The sequence below is a fragment of the Arvicanthis niloticus genome, chromosome 18 (genome assembly GCF_011762505.2).
Source record: "Arvicanthis niloticus isolate mArvNil1 chromosome 18, mArvNil1.pat.X, whole genome shotgun sequence".
NCBI classification, from domain to species: domain Eukaryota; kingdom Metazoa; phylum Chordata; class Mammalia; order Rodentia; family Muridae; genus Arvicanthis; species Arvicanthis niloticus.
Genome location: NC_047675.1, coordinates 45613052 through 45629769, shown reverse-complemented (window position 1 = coordinate 45629769; position 16718 = coordinate 45613052). Strand labels below are relative to the sequence as shown.

Here is a 16718-nt window from a genome sequence, read left to right as displayed (position 1 = left end):
ATATTCAGGTACACACTCAAACATTTCAGCGGTGGCTGCAGAGGATGGTGCTGTCTGGGGTGAGTGTCTGAAATGGATGAAGAGCAGACTTTTGAGAGAGCCATCTTTTGAAAGTCCCTTGAGTCGCAGGAAAGCTGACCAACAGTCAGGGAGGGAGAGCTGACGCCTCTGGCAGGCTCTGCAGTTGGATGGATGAAGGGTGAGGTCAGGAGCTCCAGCCACTGTCCCACACAAAGCCTTTGGCAGGGACCCACAGTAGCTGGGCCCAAGACTCCATGCTGACACAGCAGAACTGGGAAGTCGTCGCCCTGGAAACGGACACTGGTGGTGTTCTGTGTGAGGGCTGGTAGGGAAGCGGCTGGGATGGGTAGCTGCCTCCCCTGCAGGTCAAGGATGAAATTCTGTCAAACATTTCAGTGCTGGCTATTGGACACAGTACATAAAACACTGCCCACAGCCCAACACCATTGATACTGGGAGATGCACTCAGCTACTGGTGGCCCCTGGTGTGCATCTGCGCCAGCTACAAGGCCTGTGTCCACGCAACCTAGAAACCTTCATTTTCAAGAGTTCAAGGTGAGCTCAGGCCACATAGCAGTAACCTGGCAGTCCTGAGCCGCGGCAGTAGTTTCAGATACAAGTTTCTATCTGGTGGGTCACCAAGGTCTATGGCTTGAATGTCTTCTCCTCACAGATGATAAACAGAAGTATAGAGCTACCATTTTAGAAGCCCTGGGGAGGCAGAGACAGGAGGATCCTTGGGGCTTACCTTCTGGCCAGCCTAGCATACTTGCTGGGTTTCAGGCCAGTGAGAGACTGTGTCTCAAAAAAGCAAAGTAGATAGTACTTGAAGCATAGCACCGGGGGTTGTCCTCTGACCTCTACACACATGCATGCAGAACTTTACACACACACAGAGGTGTGCAACACACAGATGAGCCCTGAGAACACAGTGACTTAAGAACTCTGTCCCCACAGGGCACGTGTATATCACATCATGTCACTCATGTAACAATCTAGATCAGTGATCTCGGTGAATCCAGAGACAGAAACAGGTGACTGGTAGCCGGGGGCTGTGTGAGCCTGGAAGCAGCTGCTCTTGGGTCTGGGTTTCCTTTTTGGATGATGAGAATGTTCTAGAATTAGGCTTCGGCGATGGCGATGGTTGTGCAGTTGTGTCCTTTAAAACGATGTGTGTGCCCATGGCCGAGCATGCTTTTTTTATCAGTGACATTTTTATAAGTTCCCAACTTTTATAACATTCAGATTTTTGTTGGTGGTGGTGGGTTTTTTTTTTTTTTTTTTTTTTTTTTTTTTTTTTTTTTTTTTTTCAAGACAGGGTTTCTTTATAGCCCTGGCTGTCCTAGAACTCACTCTGTAGACCAGGCTGGTCTCGAACTCAAAAATCCTCCTGCCTCTGCCTCCTAAGTGCTGGGATTAAAGGAGTGTGCCACCACTGCCTGGCAATGTTTAGATTTTGAAGAAAAGAATTTTAAAATGTAGAATATCTCTACAGTACTCTTTGTTTGAGGACAAAGTGCTTGGGCTGGCAAGAGAGCTCAGTGGGTAAGGGGGCTTGCCACTAGGCCCAACAACATGAGTTCAATCCCTGGTACCAACATGGTGACAAAAGAGAACAGACTTTGCGAAATTGTCCTCTGACCTCTGAACATGTAACATGGCCTTCGTGGATGTCCCACCACTGCCCAGTGGAAGGGTGGTTCTGCCCCTGGGGGACAGCTGAAAGTGTGTAGAGTTTGCTCGTCAGAACTTAGGGTTGCTCTTGTGTCTAGTGGTGGAGGTCAGAGGTATTGTACAACACCCTGTAATTCATAGGACACTGAGTACACAATTGCGTCCCCCTTCTTTCTGGGCACACCTGTGGCTCATGGCCTCTCCCAGGGACATGGTGTCAGGGAGTCCTTACTGAGTGCCACGCTCTCTTTGTTTTGGCCACAGATGATGTCCGGCTGTTTGCCTTTGTGCGCTTCACCACTGGCGATGCCATGAGCAAAAGGTCCAAGTTTGCCCTCATCACGTGGATCGGCGAGGACGTGAGTGGGCTGCAGCGTGCCAAGACGGGGACCGACAAGACGCTGGTGAAGGAGGTGGTCCAGGTAATGTCCTCTGCAGCATGTCAGCAAGGGTCACCATCCAGTTGGGTTGAGGGTGTGTGTGGGGTGGACTCTGGAGAATCTTAACAGTGTTCAGGGTGCCAGCCAGGGCCAGAACTCTGCCATCTTGACTGTTACACCGTAGAACACAGCAGCTGGACATCCTGCTCTGCATAGCCGGCAGCTCACAGACAAGGTGACCAGAATGGAGACTACTGCCTGTCCCCATTGTAGACAAGTTCCAGCAGTGGCCTTGGGGACCTAGGGGAGAGGATATGTGGCAGGGACACTGTTCACACTTGCTCGGAACATCTGATGATTGACAATGGGGTGTGTTGGTAACTTAAGCATGACAGTAGTAGTACTTACCCACAGTACCACAGACTGTGTGGTTGTTTGTGGCTTGGGGTGAGGGGCCACCTCAAGAAAGGAAAATCTGAATTCGTAACAGTAAAACAAGGCAAGCATGCAGAAGTTTCCAATGTAGAAGCCAGAGAGAGCCCTTCCTTCTCTTAGCTTATCCAAACTCCTGCTCAGGTGACCGGAGTAGATGTGGCCAGCCCTTCAGTCTGGCTGTTGCCCAGGGGCGAGTGACATGGGCAAATCGAAAAGATGGGCCAGGAGGGATGGCTCAGTGGTTAGGAGCACTGGCTGAATTCCCAGAGAGCCTTGTGTGCTTCCTGGCACCCACATGGCAGCTCACAGCCCTCTGCAACTGCAGCTCCAGGGATTTGATGCCGTCTTCTGGACTCCATGGTGAGCCACTGCGTGCGTGTGGTACACATACATATATCTGTGTAGGCAGAACACCCATACACAGAAAGTAAAACAAAACCAAAATTACCTTGGCTCCCAGTGGCTCCCTTGCTGACACACTGGCTGCCTTTAAAAAAAAAATTATTATTTTTTTAAAGCAAGTCAGGGAGGAAAGGGTTTGTTCGGCTTATGCTCCCGTGGCAGTTTATCGTTGCCGGAACTTAGGACAGAAACTCACACAGGGCAGGATCCTGGAGGCAGGAGCTGATGGAGATGCCGTGGAGGGATGCTGCTTACTGGCTTGCTCCTTATGGCTTACTCAGCCTGCTTTCTCATAGAACCTAGAACTACCAGCCCAGGGATGGCACCACCTACCAAGGAGTGGACTCTTCCCCACAGATCACTAATTAAGAAAATGCTCTCCAGGCTTACCTGCATCCCGATTTTATCAGAGGCATAGTCTCAATTGAGGCTCCCCCATCTCTGGTGACTCTAGCTTGGGTCAAGCTGTCATAAAACTAGCCAGCAGCCAGGGTCTCTCTGTTATGGTACTCTGGCTTCTTCCTGGAACTCACTGTGTAGAGTAGGCTGACCTGGAACTCACAGAGCTCCCCCTGTCTCTGCCTCCAGAGTTCTGGAATTGTCCATGGAGGCTGGCTATACCCAGCTTCTTCTTTTTCCTTTGAGTTCTGAGGGTCAAGTTGATCTCCTTTCCCAAGGACTTCATAGACTGAGCTGCTTGCAGGTCCTGTCTGGGGGCTTCTGTAGGCACCCTAGGAGGGCTTCCAGGGCCTTCAAGCACGGTAGTCAGCTTTATTGGATTTAAGGTAGGTTTTTATTTAATTCTGTCTCATGTGCATGTGTACAGTGTGTGTGTATACATCACCAAGAACACGTGGATAACATTATAAAGTCACTACTCTCCTTCCATCTTTCTTTGGCTTCCAGGGACAAAATTCAAGTCACCAGGCTTGCACTACCAATACCTTTTTACCCGCTGAGTCATTGGCTGTCCCCCCTAATTATCTTACTCTAATTTTGTTGAGATAGGGTAGCCCAGCCTGACCTGAAACTTAGGGTGATTCTCCTGCCTCTGTTTTCCAAGCTCTGACGAGTGAGCCAACACTCATGGCTAGACTGTTCATCTCATTGCTTATAACATGCTTGTGATTTTGCCATACTGAGGCTCCAACCCAAGGTATGCACTCTGCCACCGAGCTGCAGTCCCCACCGGGGCTTTCTGTGAGCCTAGCACTGGCTACGATGGCCAAGTAGACCCATGAGTAGGGGTAACCCAGGGACTGGGTTCTCTGGTGCAGCCTCCGTGGTGGGAATGCTAGTTCCTAACTGTGGATTTGCAGGCTCCAAGAAGTTGAATTGGTCAGCTCTCCACAGAGCAGGGTGAGGGCATCAGGGATTCATGGCTGGGTCCAGGCTCCAGTAGGCTTTCCTGTCTTCTCCTGGTTGTTTCTCTCTGGATTTGGCCACCCTCGGCCCAGCAGAAGGAATATCCAGGCTTTGGTGATTCATCAAAGTCAGGACCCCAGAAGAAGCCTGCTATCTCTGTGGTAGTCAGTTCCACAAAAGACCCCTGACCCCATCTTGCGGCAGGAGTGGGTGTTAAGATTTGCAGCTACAATGAGGTTCCAGTTCAGAGGCCTGCTGGGAGGTGAGGTATGCTCAAATGAGTAGCTGGGATTCCTGGGCAAGTATGTGAGGGGGTGCAGCACCTGAGTGTGGAGGCAGGAGGATTAGGAATTGAGGCCCATCCGGAACTGAAAGTCAGAAAGTTCACTGAAGGGTCTGTGTTCAGAGCTGAGCTCTGTCCATGGCTAGGAAAACCAAATGTCCCCTTCTCCACCAACCGCAGGGCAGCAGAGGCTGCAGGAAGCTGTGCCGTTCTAGGGACACTAACTGCCCTGAGTTGGGGAATGTGCTGAGCCCACAGCTCTCCTGCTTGACGTTGCCCTGCCACACTGAAGTCTGCTGGTGCCTGGGCAGAGCGCACCCACTCTTTGTTCTGGTGCCTCTGCAGGCTTATGGGGACAATGTGGTAGCCAGCGGGGGAGACTACCGGTGCCATGGCAAGCTGCCTCACGTCAGAGCGGATCAGGCAGGCCTTGCAAAATGCCCTACTTCGAATGTTCTTTCTTTTTTTTTTTAATTTATATTCATTTATTATTGAGTATAAAATAGTATGTATATGTACACAGTGTGTGTGTGGGGGGGGGTGAATGTGGAGGTCAGAGAACAATGTAATGGGGTTTCGTTCCTTTCTGGGGTTTGGGATCGAAGTCCAGTCACAGGAGGCAGCAGGCTCCTTTATCTGTTGAGCCATCTTACTTGCCCAAGGGAGACTGTTTTGAAGGCAGGTTTTCATCTGTGAACACAGGGGGAGCCTGGGAAAGCTTTAAGCTGGGGAGAGAGAGGCTGGCTTTGCTCAGGGAGAGGCCCCGCTTAAAATAAGGTGCTTCAACCAGCTGGCCGTTTTGGGTTTTTTTGTTTTTTTTCCGAGACAGGGTTTCTCTGTGTAGCCCTGGCTGTCCTGGAACTCACTCTGTAGACCAGGCTGGCCTCGAACTCAGAAATCCGCCTGCCTCTGCCTCCCAAATGCTGGGATTAAAGGCGTGCACCACCACTGCCCAGCCCAGCTGGCTGTTCTGTGGCTAGCTGTGGTTTGCTGTCCCCCACCAGAATCCAGACCCACTCGCAGCCCATGGCCAGCCTGCTTGCCTGAGTGTGATGCTTTCGTGGTACCTAGCAGCCACACCCAGCACAGAACCGTGGAACACCCCTGCTGTGGCAGGTGTGAGGCCTCCCCTTGGTAGCCCAGACACCCCAGGCATGTGATCTGGGGGCTTCACCCACCCCTTTTTGCACCTCTCCATTTTTCTGTCTTTTGGTTATTTGTCTCTATATAGTTCCTTTTTTTTTTTTTTTCCGAGACCGGGTTTCTCTGTGTAGTCCTGGCTGTCCTGGAACTCACTCTGTAGACCAGGCTGGCCTTGAACTCAGAAATCCACCTGCCTCTGCCTCCCAAGTGCTGGGATTAAAGGCGTGTGCCACCACTGCCCGGCTATAGTTCCTTTCAGAGTGGACCTACACCACACACAGTTTGTGTGTGTGGCCCCTGGTCAGAGCAGCCAGGCACTGTTTAGTGGGTGCCCACCAGAGACATGGGAGTCTAATGCTGGTCGTATTCAGTCTTAGCCAGCCTTAGCCGGGAGCTTACACAGATCATCATATCTCTGGTCCCTCACCACCCTGGATCTCTGTTTCCTCACCTGAGCAATGGGATGCCAGTCTAACACATGGAAGCAGGGAAATAATAAATAAGATGTCTGTAGGGTGAGTGTGCTGCTACGGATATAGTTCCTTCCCTTAGAGAGGGTCTCGTGTTACCCAGGTGTCTTGAACTCACTGTTTGTAGTTGAGGTGACCTTGAGCCCCTGAAATCCCTGCCTACAACTCTTAAGTGTCCAAATTATAGGTGTGCGCCACTGTGCCCTGTATATACAGACAGTGCTGGGGTGGGAGCCTGGGCTTTGCGTATGCTGAGCAAGCGCTCTGCTGACTAAGCAAGCCCCTGTTTACTTACGTATTCGCTTTTTCTTGAATTATGGACACATCCTGGTATTTGCTGAGAGGGGACATCTTTGAGGCTCAATGTTGTCATTTTAAAACAATTCTGTTTACTGATTCTTTGGAACAAGAAATTCTATGCCTATTTTTTTCTCTTTCTGGAGATGAATCCTAAGGTCTCCTACATGAAGGGTAAGTATTCCCTTATGTGGTTAGTTCCCCAGCCGCAGCTTTGATTAGACAGAAGTTAAGGATCCAGCCTGGATTTGACCTCTGACCTATCAGCTGACTAATAAGTAGGGGCCTCTTGGCACTCTGGGTTAAGGATTCTAAAGTTGAATCTTGACAGAGAAGGTGCCAAGATCGATTTGTGATGTCTGCAGGATTGATTTGTGATGTCTGCCATGGATACAGAAGTGGAATACGTTTCCTACTCCCTTGCCCTCCCAGAACTACATAGAGTCAGAGGTGAGGCCAGGCGGGGTCAGGGCTTTGGTGAATGTCTGGGAGGCAGAGGATTGGTCCCAAGCACTATTCCCATATGCAAAGAGGGACAGTATGGGATCAGCTGCTCAGGGCTGGCTCACAGCAGGATCTCGGGGACATCTGTCTGCTTGCATTCTGTTCCTGGGACATCACAATGTACCTGCTTGTGTGTGCCCTTGGTTTTCTCCCTGAGTAGAAAGGTGACTTGCACCTTCATATCCGAATGTTTCAACCACTTGGCCTGCTGATCCGTTTGTTTCCCTCATCCTTTTTCGATGAGTCATGCCTGCTTTAAGAACCTGCTCTTTTTGAGTAAATTATACCTTGCTGGTCGGGTTTTAAGGACTTGGTCTTTCAGACACTGAATAGGTGTAGGAGGTCACAGAGGGGGCGGGAGGCTAGCAGCACACTTCTGTTTCTTTCTGCTCAGCCTCCTGCGAGGTTGTCCTTTTTCCTGGCAAGAAGGGTTGTTGGGGGACTGATTGCCTGTATTCAGCACTCTGAAGTCTTTGGCTTAAAATTCTTGGGGAATTCCACTTGGGAAAAGGCACTTGATTATTACCAGTGGGTGTCTTGTCCACTCTGCCTTAGCTCATATGTGTGGGAGAGAGTCTACACCCTGCACAGCGGACATTTGCATGGGTCCCAGATGGGCCCAGAGGAAGGAGGGAGCCCTAACTTGGAACCATGCTGTGATCCTGTGTTGGAATCCCATGGATTCTGGTGTCCATGGTGGGACTTTGTCTTATTCTTTGTCTCCGTGCTCCAGGCACTTAGGCAGGAGGACCCGAGGATGTGGATCCGTCTGGAGGACCCTTTTCCCTCCCTCTCCTCTCTCTAGAAATGGGGAGCAGGACTGGGGAGCCACTGAATGCTGCTTTCAGAGCCTCTCGGGGCCTCTGCTCCTTGTCTCTTAGAGAGTCACAACACTGGAATTTGGCCTCTGAGGGTACAGGCTAGTGATTGCCATAGTGAGTGTTAAGCCAGCACAGGTTTAGGGGTGCAGTGAGGGGCATTGCTGTGCTTGTCTTTGGGTGTAGAGGAAGCCACCGAGATCTCTTCTCTCGAAGGTTTCCTCCTCTTCCTCTGCAGGTCTCCTGTAGCCAGCTTTGGATGTTGCTACTGGGTGGGTGGATAGAGCCATCATTTTCCATGTTTACCCAGGAAGCTCTGGGGCTGCCCTTCTTTGCAAATGAACACTGGGGATGAGGAAAGGCTCCCCCAACATTGAACCCTAAGCTTCCCTGCACTCTTGAGGCTGAAGGGAAAGCTCCATCACTTACAAATCGGCTGAAGGCCAGTCAGCACTTGCCCAGTGCTGGGCACACCCAGCAAGGATGCAGGCTCTTTGCATGCTCCAAAGCCTTCATTACAGCCCCAGCATGTGGGACTGTTTCTGTTCCTGTTTGCACAGGAGGAACTGAAGCTCTTGAGGGCCAGGCTGCTGGAGAGCATGGGGCAGCTTAGACTAAACCCCATGCCCAGCCTGTTTTAGCAAGAAAACTGGGTTTAAGCCATGCAGTCGGGAGCCCTTTAAAAAAGAGCTTGGGGTTGGGGATATATCTCAGTGGGTCCCCAGCACCACATGAGCCAGGCTTTGTAAGTATATACCTGAAAACACAGCCCTGGAAAGGTGGAAGATCAGAAGTTTAGGGTCATCCTTGGCTACCAACAAGTTTAAAGCCAGCCTGGGTTTCATGAGAACCTGTCTGAAAAGGAGAAGAAACAATTTAAAATCAAGAATAGGAGAATATTTATGCATATCTTAATCTAATCCTGCAAACAGGGTCATGTGTGCGTGTGCGTGTGTGTGTGAGACAGACCTACTTCTACCCTGTTCTTCACTGGGATAGCTTGTTCAAGGAGAGCAGCCTGGTGTCCACTTTGTATCCGAGAAAGGCTGTGGAAACAAAACCCACCCACAGCCACCTTTACAGGCTGTTTGGATGGAAACCTGAAGATGCCAGACTTGGACAAGGCTGAAGGAGCCTCTTCCTTTGAACAGTCCCAGTAGGCAAAACATGGAAAGTCCCTGTCTGGAAACCTTCAGGGGGACGCCAGGGTCCTGGAGAAAACCCGGAAAGGTGCAGGTGACAGGACCCAGACTGGCAGTTTGTGCTTTGGACTCTACAGGTAGCTTGGTTAGCCTTGAGTGTTGGGGGTGGAGGGGCAAGGAGGAAGGGCAGGCCTAACACGGGGCTCTTTGCCATGAGACCTGAACTCACCCACTTCCCCATCTGGTCCTCTGTCAACAGAGGTAGTCGGCGGGGCTCACTGGACCTTGTTCCATGGGTTCCATCCTCTGTCTTGCCACAGGACAGTTACAGGTGGGTGAAGCTGCCACCAAAGCCACCACCCTCGCATCCCTGCCGGATGCTGTCCCTGAGTGGGCCAGCTGCAGAGCTCGGACGGGAGACTCTCCCGTGTGGCCATGCTGCTTTCAGAATAGATTGTGTTCTTCCAGCCACCAGCAGCTACCATGCACTGTGACACACTAATGGCCAAGCTGAGTGCCAGGGACTGTGAGTTGGCGGCATTTCAGAGTGGCCATGATGTCACCTGTCTCTCTTTATGTAAGGCCCTATATGTGCCATCAAAACAGTTCTCCCTAAGGTCTGGCCTGGGTCCTGCTCCCTGCCTCTCCTTGTGGCTGTTAGACGTATGCATGTGTGTGTGTGTGTGTGTGTGTGTGTGTGTATGTGTGTATGTATGTGTATGTGTGTATGTGTGTCTGTATGTATATGTGTGTCTGTGTGTATATGTGTGTGTATGTGTATGTGCATGTGTGTGTGTCTGTTTGTGTATGTGTGTCTGTATGTGTGTATGTGTGTTTATATGTGTGTGTATGTGTGTGTGCATGTGTGTGTATGTGTGTGTGCATGTGTGTATATGTGTATGTATATGTGTGTGTGTATACACATGCACGCACTATCATCTAAGGGTAAGCGTGGTGGGAGGTGGCCTGTTGGCACAGGTGGCCTCTCAGTGGCCAGCACCCAGGTGAACAGCTCCTTGCTCTTTCTGATCTTGGTGTTACTCGTGGATCAGACTTTATCTGCCTGCTGATGTTGCTTGGTTTCTGCCCTTTTTACTTACATACCTGGAAGGTGACTCCCCTGTGGCACTGGGGACTCTCTAGTGGCTCCCTTAGATCTGAAGCTGACTGCTCAGTAGGAGCGGAGGCAGAGGACAAGGGGACATTTCACATAAGTCTTGAGGTCGGCACCTGCCTTAGGGTTTCCATCACTGTGATAGATCACCATGACCGAAAATCAAGTTGAGGAGGAACGGGTTCATTCGGCTTAGGATTCCACATCATTGTTCATCACTGAAGGAAGTCAGGACAGGAAGTCAAACAGGGCAGGGACCTGGAGCAGGGGCTGATACAGAGGCCATGGAGGGGGCTGCTTACTGGCTTGTTCTCTGTGGCTTGCTCAGCCTCTTTCTTATAGAACCTAGGGGCTTGCATCACACCCGATGGGTTGAGCCCTCCCCCATCAAACACTGAGAAAACGTCCCTGGCTTTCCCTACAGTCTGATCTTAATTTTCTCAGTTGAGGTTTTCTCCTCTCAGACGTATTCTAGCTTGTGTCAAGTTGACATAAAACTACCCAGCATAGTGCCCACCCAAGCCATGCATTTTGGGATATTTTATAGAATTCACACCCTAGATGGGAAGAGTATAGTACTTGTGTCAAGCCTTTTTGTTGGTGCAGTGTCCTGTTTGCCCGCCAGAGTTGCCATCAAAAGGTGCTGCCTCTTCTGCTTCCCCAGATGGGAAGGGACTGCCCTAGGAATAGCAGGAAAGAGGACCCCTCAGTGTTGTCTCCAGAACCATCCATAGGTCACCGGAGCCGTAAAGGGGCTTGGATGGAAATGGGTAAACTCATTTAGAAGGATGTATAAGGAAGGGCTGGATTGATTATTGGACACATGGGGAAACCCAGAAGGTTCCTGCCGTGGGGTAGGGTGTAGGGGTTGGTGAGTGGACAAGGGTGTTAGCTAAAGGCTGGGAGTGACTGCCATTGGTCCAACCACATGAAGCCTCAGAGTCCTCACTGTGAACTGGGGGGTAGGAGTGATTTCCTAGTCTTTGCCATGTACCAGTCTGCTTCTGGGGAGATGCGAGTCTGCAGATGGAGAGGAAGTGCCTCCTCCAGCATCTACACACACCTCTGACTTCAGCTGGACACTGTGGGTACAGTCCCACCTCCTGGTCTCTTGTGGGGTGAGGAGAACAGAGCCAGATGTATCAGCTCCAGCCAGGGTCATGGCAAGGCCGAAGTCTGGCTGATGGTTGATGGGACATCAGCCCGAAGCGTTAGTGTAGATCCAGGATCTGTCTCGGTACCACGGGTATGTCTTGGGCTGCAGTGGCTTCAGAAATGCTGTCTGCCTTGGTCACTCAGAGGGAAAAACCAATCAACCGAGATGCGGGACTCTTGATTCTGCCCATTAACTCTGGAGTTCCCCAGAACGGCAGGAGTGGAACGTCGTGACCTGGGCAGTGGGGGAGGGGCTGGACCATGTGATCCGCACCCTCACACTGCCCTCCCACAGTAACAACCCCTGAAGGACCTGTCCTCTCAGCCTCTGCAGGCACAGCAATAAAAACGTATCTGCAGGCAGAGTTGTCTTCTGTGGCCACGGAAGAGGAGAGAATGTTCAGTGTAGCTGACCCCACATGGCTGTTCTATAAACTTTGGAAACTTGGAAGCATTCGCTTCAGGGCGATTTGGTTTTAAACGTGCTTCAAGGTTGGAGGTTGCCTTTATTTTTTTAGTTTGAGGCGATGGATATGTGTGTACGGGCGTGTTGTATCTTATGGCTGAATGTAGATGGTTTTGTCCATTTACAGTGCTTGCAGTGTTCCCTTCACTGGTCTGATCTCCTTTTTGAGTCCCACGTATTAACTTTGTGTGCGGATTTGTGCACACCACAGTAGCATGCGGCGTCAGGACAACGTGCAGGAGCTGGTCTCTCCTCTCACGGCGTGGGGATCTGAGATCACCAGGCTTCTGGGCAAGTGCCTTTACCTTCTGAGCCATCTCCCCACCCAGTCTTGAATTTCTGATCCTCCCGTCTCTGGGATTACAGGCCTGCACTAACACGCCACCTGGTTTACGGAAGTGGTGGGGGCTTGAACCCAGGGCTCTGTGCATGCTGGGCATGCCCTCTGACAGCTGAGCCACATGCACAACCCCTGTTTGTTTGGTTGAGACAAAGTTTTGCTATGTAACACACACTGGCTACAAAATCATGGGCAGTCTCCGCCGTTCTGGGCTTACTTTCCACACTGCCTGGTTGTAGCGTGACAATGGCCCAGCTCTTGTGGTTTTTGCTGGAGCTGCACCCAGCCCTTTAACACTTCCCTCTAGATTTCATAGTCCTTATCTTGTCTTCCTAAACTCTTGTTCCTGACACAGACTTCAGGTTCTTTACATTGCCTTATATGGCTGTCAGCAAGCAGGGGACTTTGAACTTCCTCTAAGGCTTCTTGCCCCATTGACTTCCTTGCTGGGGCACCCTCGCCCCTCCCCCTGTGCCGCTGGGCTGGGAGTTGAGACACAAGTCGGGCTCTCTATTCTCTTTTCTGACCAGGGTCCACTGCCTTCCATTGTCTGGGTCACATGCATAAACTTAGCCTTGCTGGCCTTGGGGCTGCTGGGAAGAGTCTTTACCTTTGGGGCTGCAAAAGGTCAGCTCGCTTGTTCTCCCCCAGGGCCTTATCTTAACCTGGTAAAAGGCTAATGTATCAGGGTGGATTCAGTCAGATTGTGTGAGGCTGCCTCTCTTGGCAAATATTAACCCCTGCTCCATATCCCGCCATGTCTTGGTGGCCTTGCTCATGGTACTGAGGAAGCTGAGAACTTGATCTTTCTGGTGCTATGGTGACTCTGCCTTTTTTTTTTTTTTTTAATTGATGTGAAATCAATCCATTTAATGTAAAATTAACCATTTTAACCACTCCTCCCTAGTTCCAAAGAAATTTTTGTTCCCCTTTCTTTATATCTACATATTGTAGTTGGGGGTGGGAGCAGTGCTGGGCTTGAACCTGGGACCTCCCGCCTGCTAAGCCACACTCCCAACCTGAGGCACACTCCCAACCTGAGGCAGTGGTCCCCAGGTCTGTGACCTTGGGCAGGCTTTGTAGTCTTCAGATTCTGTCTTGTTTGTAAAATAAAAATACTCTTGAATGTCTTTGAGGATTTTTATTTATTTTTTGGTTTTTTTAAAGACAAGGTCTCTCTGTGTAGCCCTGGCTATCCTGGAACTTGCTCTGTAGACCAGGCTGGCCTAGAATCACAGAGACCCACCTGCCTTTGCCTCCTGAGAGCTAGGAGTAAAGGCACATGCCACCAACCACCACCTGGTGTCTCTTGGATTTTTAAAAATTGCCACTGGGTTTGGGGCAGAGCTGCTGTGCCCCACATGCAGAGAGAGCTGGTCTTCTGACCCTTCCTGGTTTGCAGTCACCTCCAAGAGCTAGCTGTGTAGTTTTGCCACAATCGGTTTTAGATGACATGTGTCATTTCCTGTTTTGTCTCCCACCCCTGGTCACCTCTGGTCTGATTTCTCTGTGGATTCGCCTTTTTTGGGCATTTCCTGTCAGAGGAACCAGACAGTGGGTGGCTGTTCATGCCTGCCTGTTTTTGCTCATGGTGAGGGGTTTGTTCACCCATGTTGCAGCGGGCATTAGAATTTTATTGATGACTAATTAATGGGTCACCATGCGCGAAGTTCATGCTTTGAGGGTACCTTTTACCCTCTCATCTCATCTGTTGGCTAGCTTTCTGGGGTGCTTGGCTGTTGGTGAATCCGGTGAATCACCACGCAGCTGTGAAGTCTGGGCATGTGCTTCTGTGCCCAGGTGATTTCATGTCTCTCAGGCAGAGCTTCCGGGATCCAGTCCCAGGGTCATATAGTTGGAGTTTTCCACATTTTGATGCTGTGGCTTGGTCTCGATACCACAGCTCTGTGTGTGTGTGTGTGTGTGTGTGTGTGTGTGTGTGTGATTATGGTATCATAGGCCTGGGGAATACTCAGTGGTAGAGTGCTTGCCTAAGCAAAACTAGGGCCTGGACCCCTCCCCCAGAACTGGTGTGGGTGTCGGGGTACGATGTGCAGTGTTGAGGCGCATGCCTGTGTGTGTGTGTGTGTGTGTGTGTGTGTGTGTGTGTGTGTGGTGTGTTTGAACCTCTTACCATACAGGCTTTGTTGGCCTTGAACTTGTATTATCTGAGGCTGGCTGTGAACTCCCACGCCTCCTGCCTCCACCTCCCCAGTGCTGACTCTACAAGTGTGCACGCCACCCCCAGCTCTTTTACGTGGACAATTCCCCAACCTTTGGACTTGTGCTTCCCACAGCTTTCTTTGTCTTCCCTTGAGATTTTCTTGGTTTATTGTGCCTCATAATCCACATATAAAGTGATGTAATCCTCACAGTTCAGTGTTACCTGATACCTCCTGCTTCTCATTCTCACGTGGACCAGGCCCTTGAAGCGACTACAGTAACGGTGTGTTTCCCAACTATAGCCGGCCATGTTTGTGGAATGAACACTGCTAATACCCTGCACACCTGCCCAAAACTCAACATGTGTGGTTGGGAAGGCCAGGGTGTCTCCCCCCACCCCCACCCCCGCCCCCAGGGACTCTGGCCTAGTAATGGCTGAGCCGGCATGTGAGAGCCCGCTTCTTCCTACCCTAGGTACAGCAGTAACAGGTGTGATAAGAGTAGCCACCAGCCAGAGCCTTCTTCCTTCTGTGTGCTCCCTCTTGTAATCTTACGAGATAGGGTCTCACTGTGCAGTTCAAGGTGGTCTTAGGATCACGGCGGTTCTCCCGCCTTAGCCTGCTATGTGCTAGGATTGCAGGTATGTGCCAGCGTGTCTAGCTCCTCCTCTGCCCATCTCCTGGACTTAAACATTGGCCAGCTCCCTACCTGCTTTGCTAATTTACATCCTCCCTGGCAGGATTTTGCATATCAAGAATTTGACAGTGGAAAGGGACTTGCCCAAGGTAACACAGCCAAGGGAAGACAGTCCAGGGGTTGTGCTTGGGTCCAGCCTGTGGCCTGGGGGCTGTGGCATCTCTACCCTTCGAACTGGGCTTCTGGCATTTCTTTTTCTTGCAATCCACTAGGAGTGTCTGGGGTGCCAGGGCTTCCTGCTGTGTTGCCTGGGCAACCCTGGACCTGCTCCCCTCCTCCCTCACTGAGACTCTGAGCTCTTCTTTGTCCTTGCAGAATTTTGCAAAGGAGTTTGTGATCAGCGACAGGAAGGAGCTTGAGGAAGATTTCATCAGGAGCGAGCTGAAGAAGGCTGGAGGGGCCAATTACGATGCTCAGTCAGAGTAGCGGCAGCCCCACGCCCCCCAGAGCCATCTGCCTGCTCCACCAAGGAGGAGACTGCCACCTCACCAGCCCACCAGGGAGGAGAAGCCATGAGAGGCACCAGCGCCACCAGTGTGTCCAACCCCCTCCCTCTGCCCCTCCTCTCAGTGGCCCCTCTCAGGCTCACCGGTCATCATTGAGACCCGCCCCCCTTTTGTTTTAAAGAAAAATCATTTTGGTGCCAGGGTCATACACACAGTCAGATCCCAGGTGCCTCTCTGTCACTGGCCCTTGACCTGGCATTACCCCTGCCTTCACTGTGGCCTGCCTGGTCTAAAGCTACCCTGGGCTTGAGTTGCCGAGGCCTGACCTGGTTGCCATCCCAGCTTGCCCTGGCTGTTTTCTGCTAGCCTGATGCCGGCCACCATACCAGGAGTTGTGCACACGCTACAGTCTTCATGAGCTCACGCATGCTCCTCAGAACCCATAGACTTGGCTCCAGGCCTCACCCCTGCCCTGTAGCCTCACCCCTGCCCTGTAGCCTAAGCTGTAAGTCTGGTAGAGGCTGCTTGGCAATAGTAGGTTTAGGTCTGGCGTGGACCGAGTATGAAGTGACAAGTTTGCCTTAAATCTTGCCTGGCAGTGGCTCTGCCACACGGTCTAAACTACCCTTTTGGCGAATCCCTTCTGAAGCATGAGAGGTCCGAGTCCGGCTGTGGTGGGAGTTCAGGGTCAACCTCAGGGCCTCCAGGGTGACAAGGATGGAAAGGTCCCCTGCAAACAGGGAGGCTGGCACAGGCCTCAGGGCACCTGGAAGGCAGCTACGGTTGGAATCTTAGTCTGCAAATTCCAAAGATGGCTTTGTTTGCTTTTTAAAGAAAGCTGAGGCGGGTTTGGCTCCTCGATAGCACTCGAAGATGGTTCTTTTCCTTCCTCCTCGCTCTTATTACTTTGGGGAAGAATGCTGCACCGGTCTGGGCTGTGAGGACCAGCATTCTCTGGCATTCCAACAGTTTACAGAAATAAATGGGTTTTTCAAGAAAAATGAATTGGGTCGTCTGCTTCGTGTGTGTGTGTGTGTGTGTGTGTGTGTTTGATCTGCATTCAGTGAATGAGCTTCTGGGCCCTGAGCATGTGAGGTCAGGAGTTTCCTTCTTCAAAAGCCTCCTTCCTGGAGGGCTGGAGAGATGGCTCAGCGGTTAAGAGCACTGACTGCTCTTCCAGAGGCCCTGAGTTAAATTCCCAGCAACCACATGGTGGCTCACAACCATCTATAATGGGATCCGACGCCCTCTTCTGGTGTGTTTGAAGACAGCAACAGTGTACTCATATATATAAAATAAATAAGCAGTTCTTTAAAAAAAAAAAAAAAAAAAAAGAGCCTCGTGTAGCTCAGGCTATCCTCAAACTTTTGACATAGGAGAAGGGCCCTGAACTCCTAATTCTCA

General features: G+C 51.0%; 1 protein-coding gene across 1 annotated transcript in view; it reads left to right on the top strand.

The window, feature by feature from the left end:
* The window catches only part of Cotl1 (coactosin like F-actin binding protein 1), a 33037-nt gene extending 16718 nt beyond the window's left edge, over positions 1-16319 (top strand). The window contains exons 3-4 of the mRNA XM_034523008.2: positions 1960-2117; positions 15184-16319. Of these exons, the coding sequence (XP_034378899.1) occupies positions 1960-2117; positions 15184-15294 (269 nt within the window). The 3' untranslated portion in view covers positions 15295-16319. The remainder of the gene's footprint in view (positions 1-1959; positions 2118-15183) is intronic.
* The last annotated feature ends 399 nt before the right edge of the window (positions 16320-16718 follow it).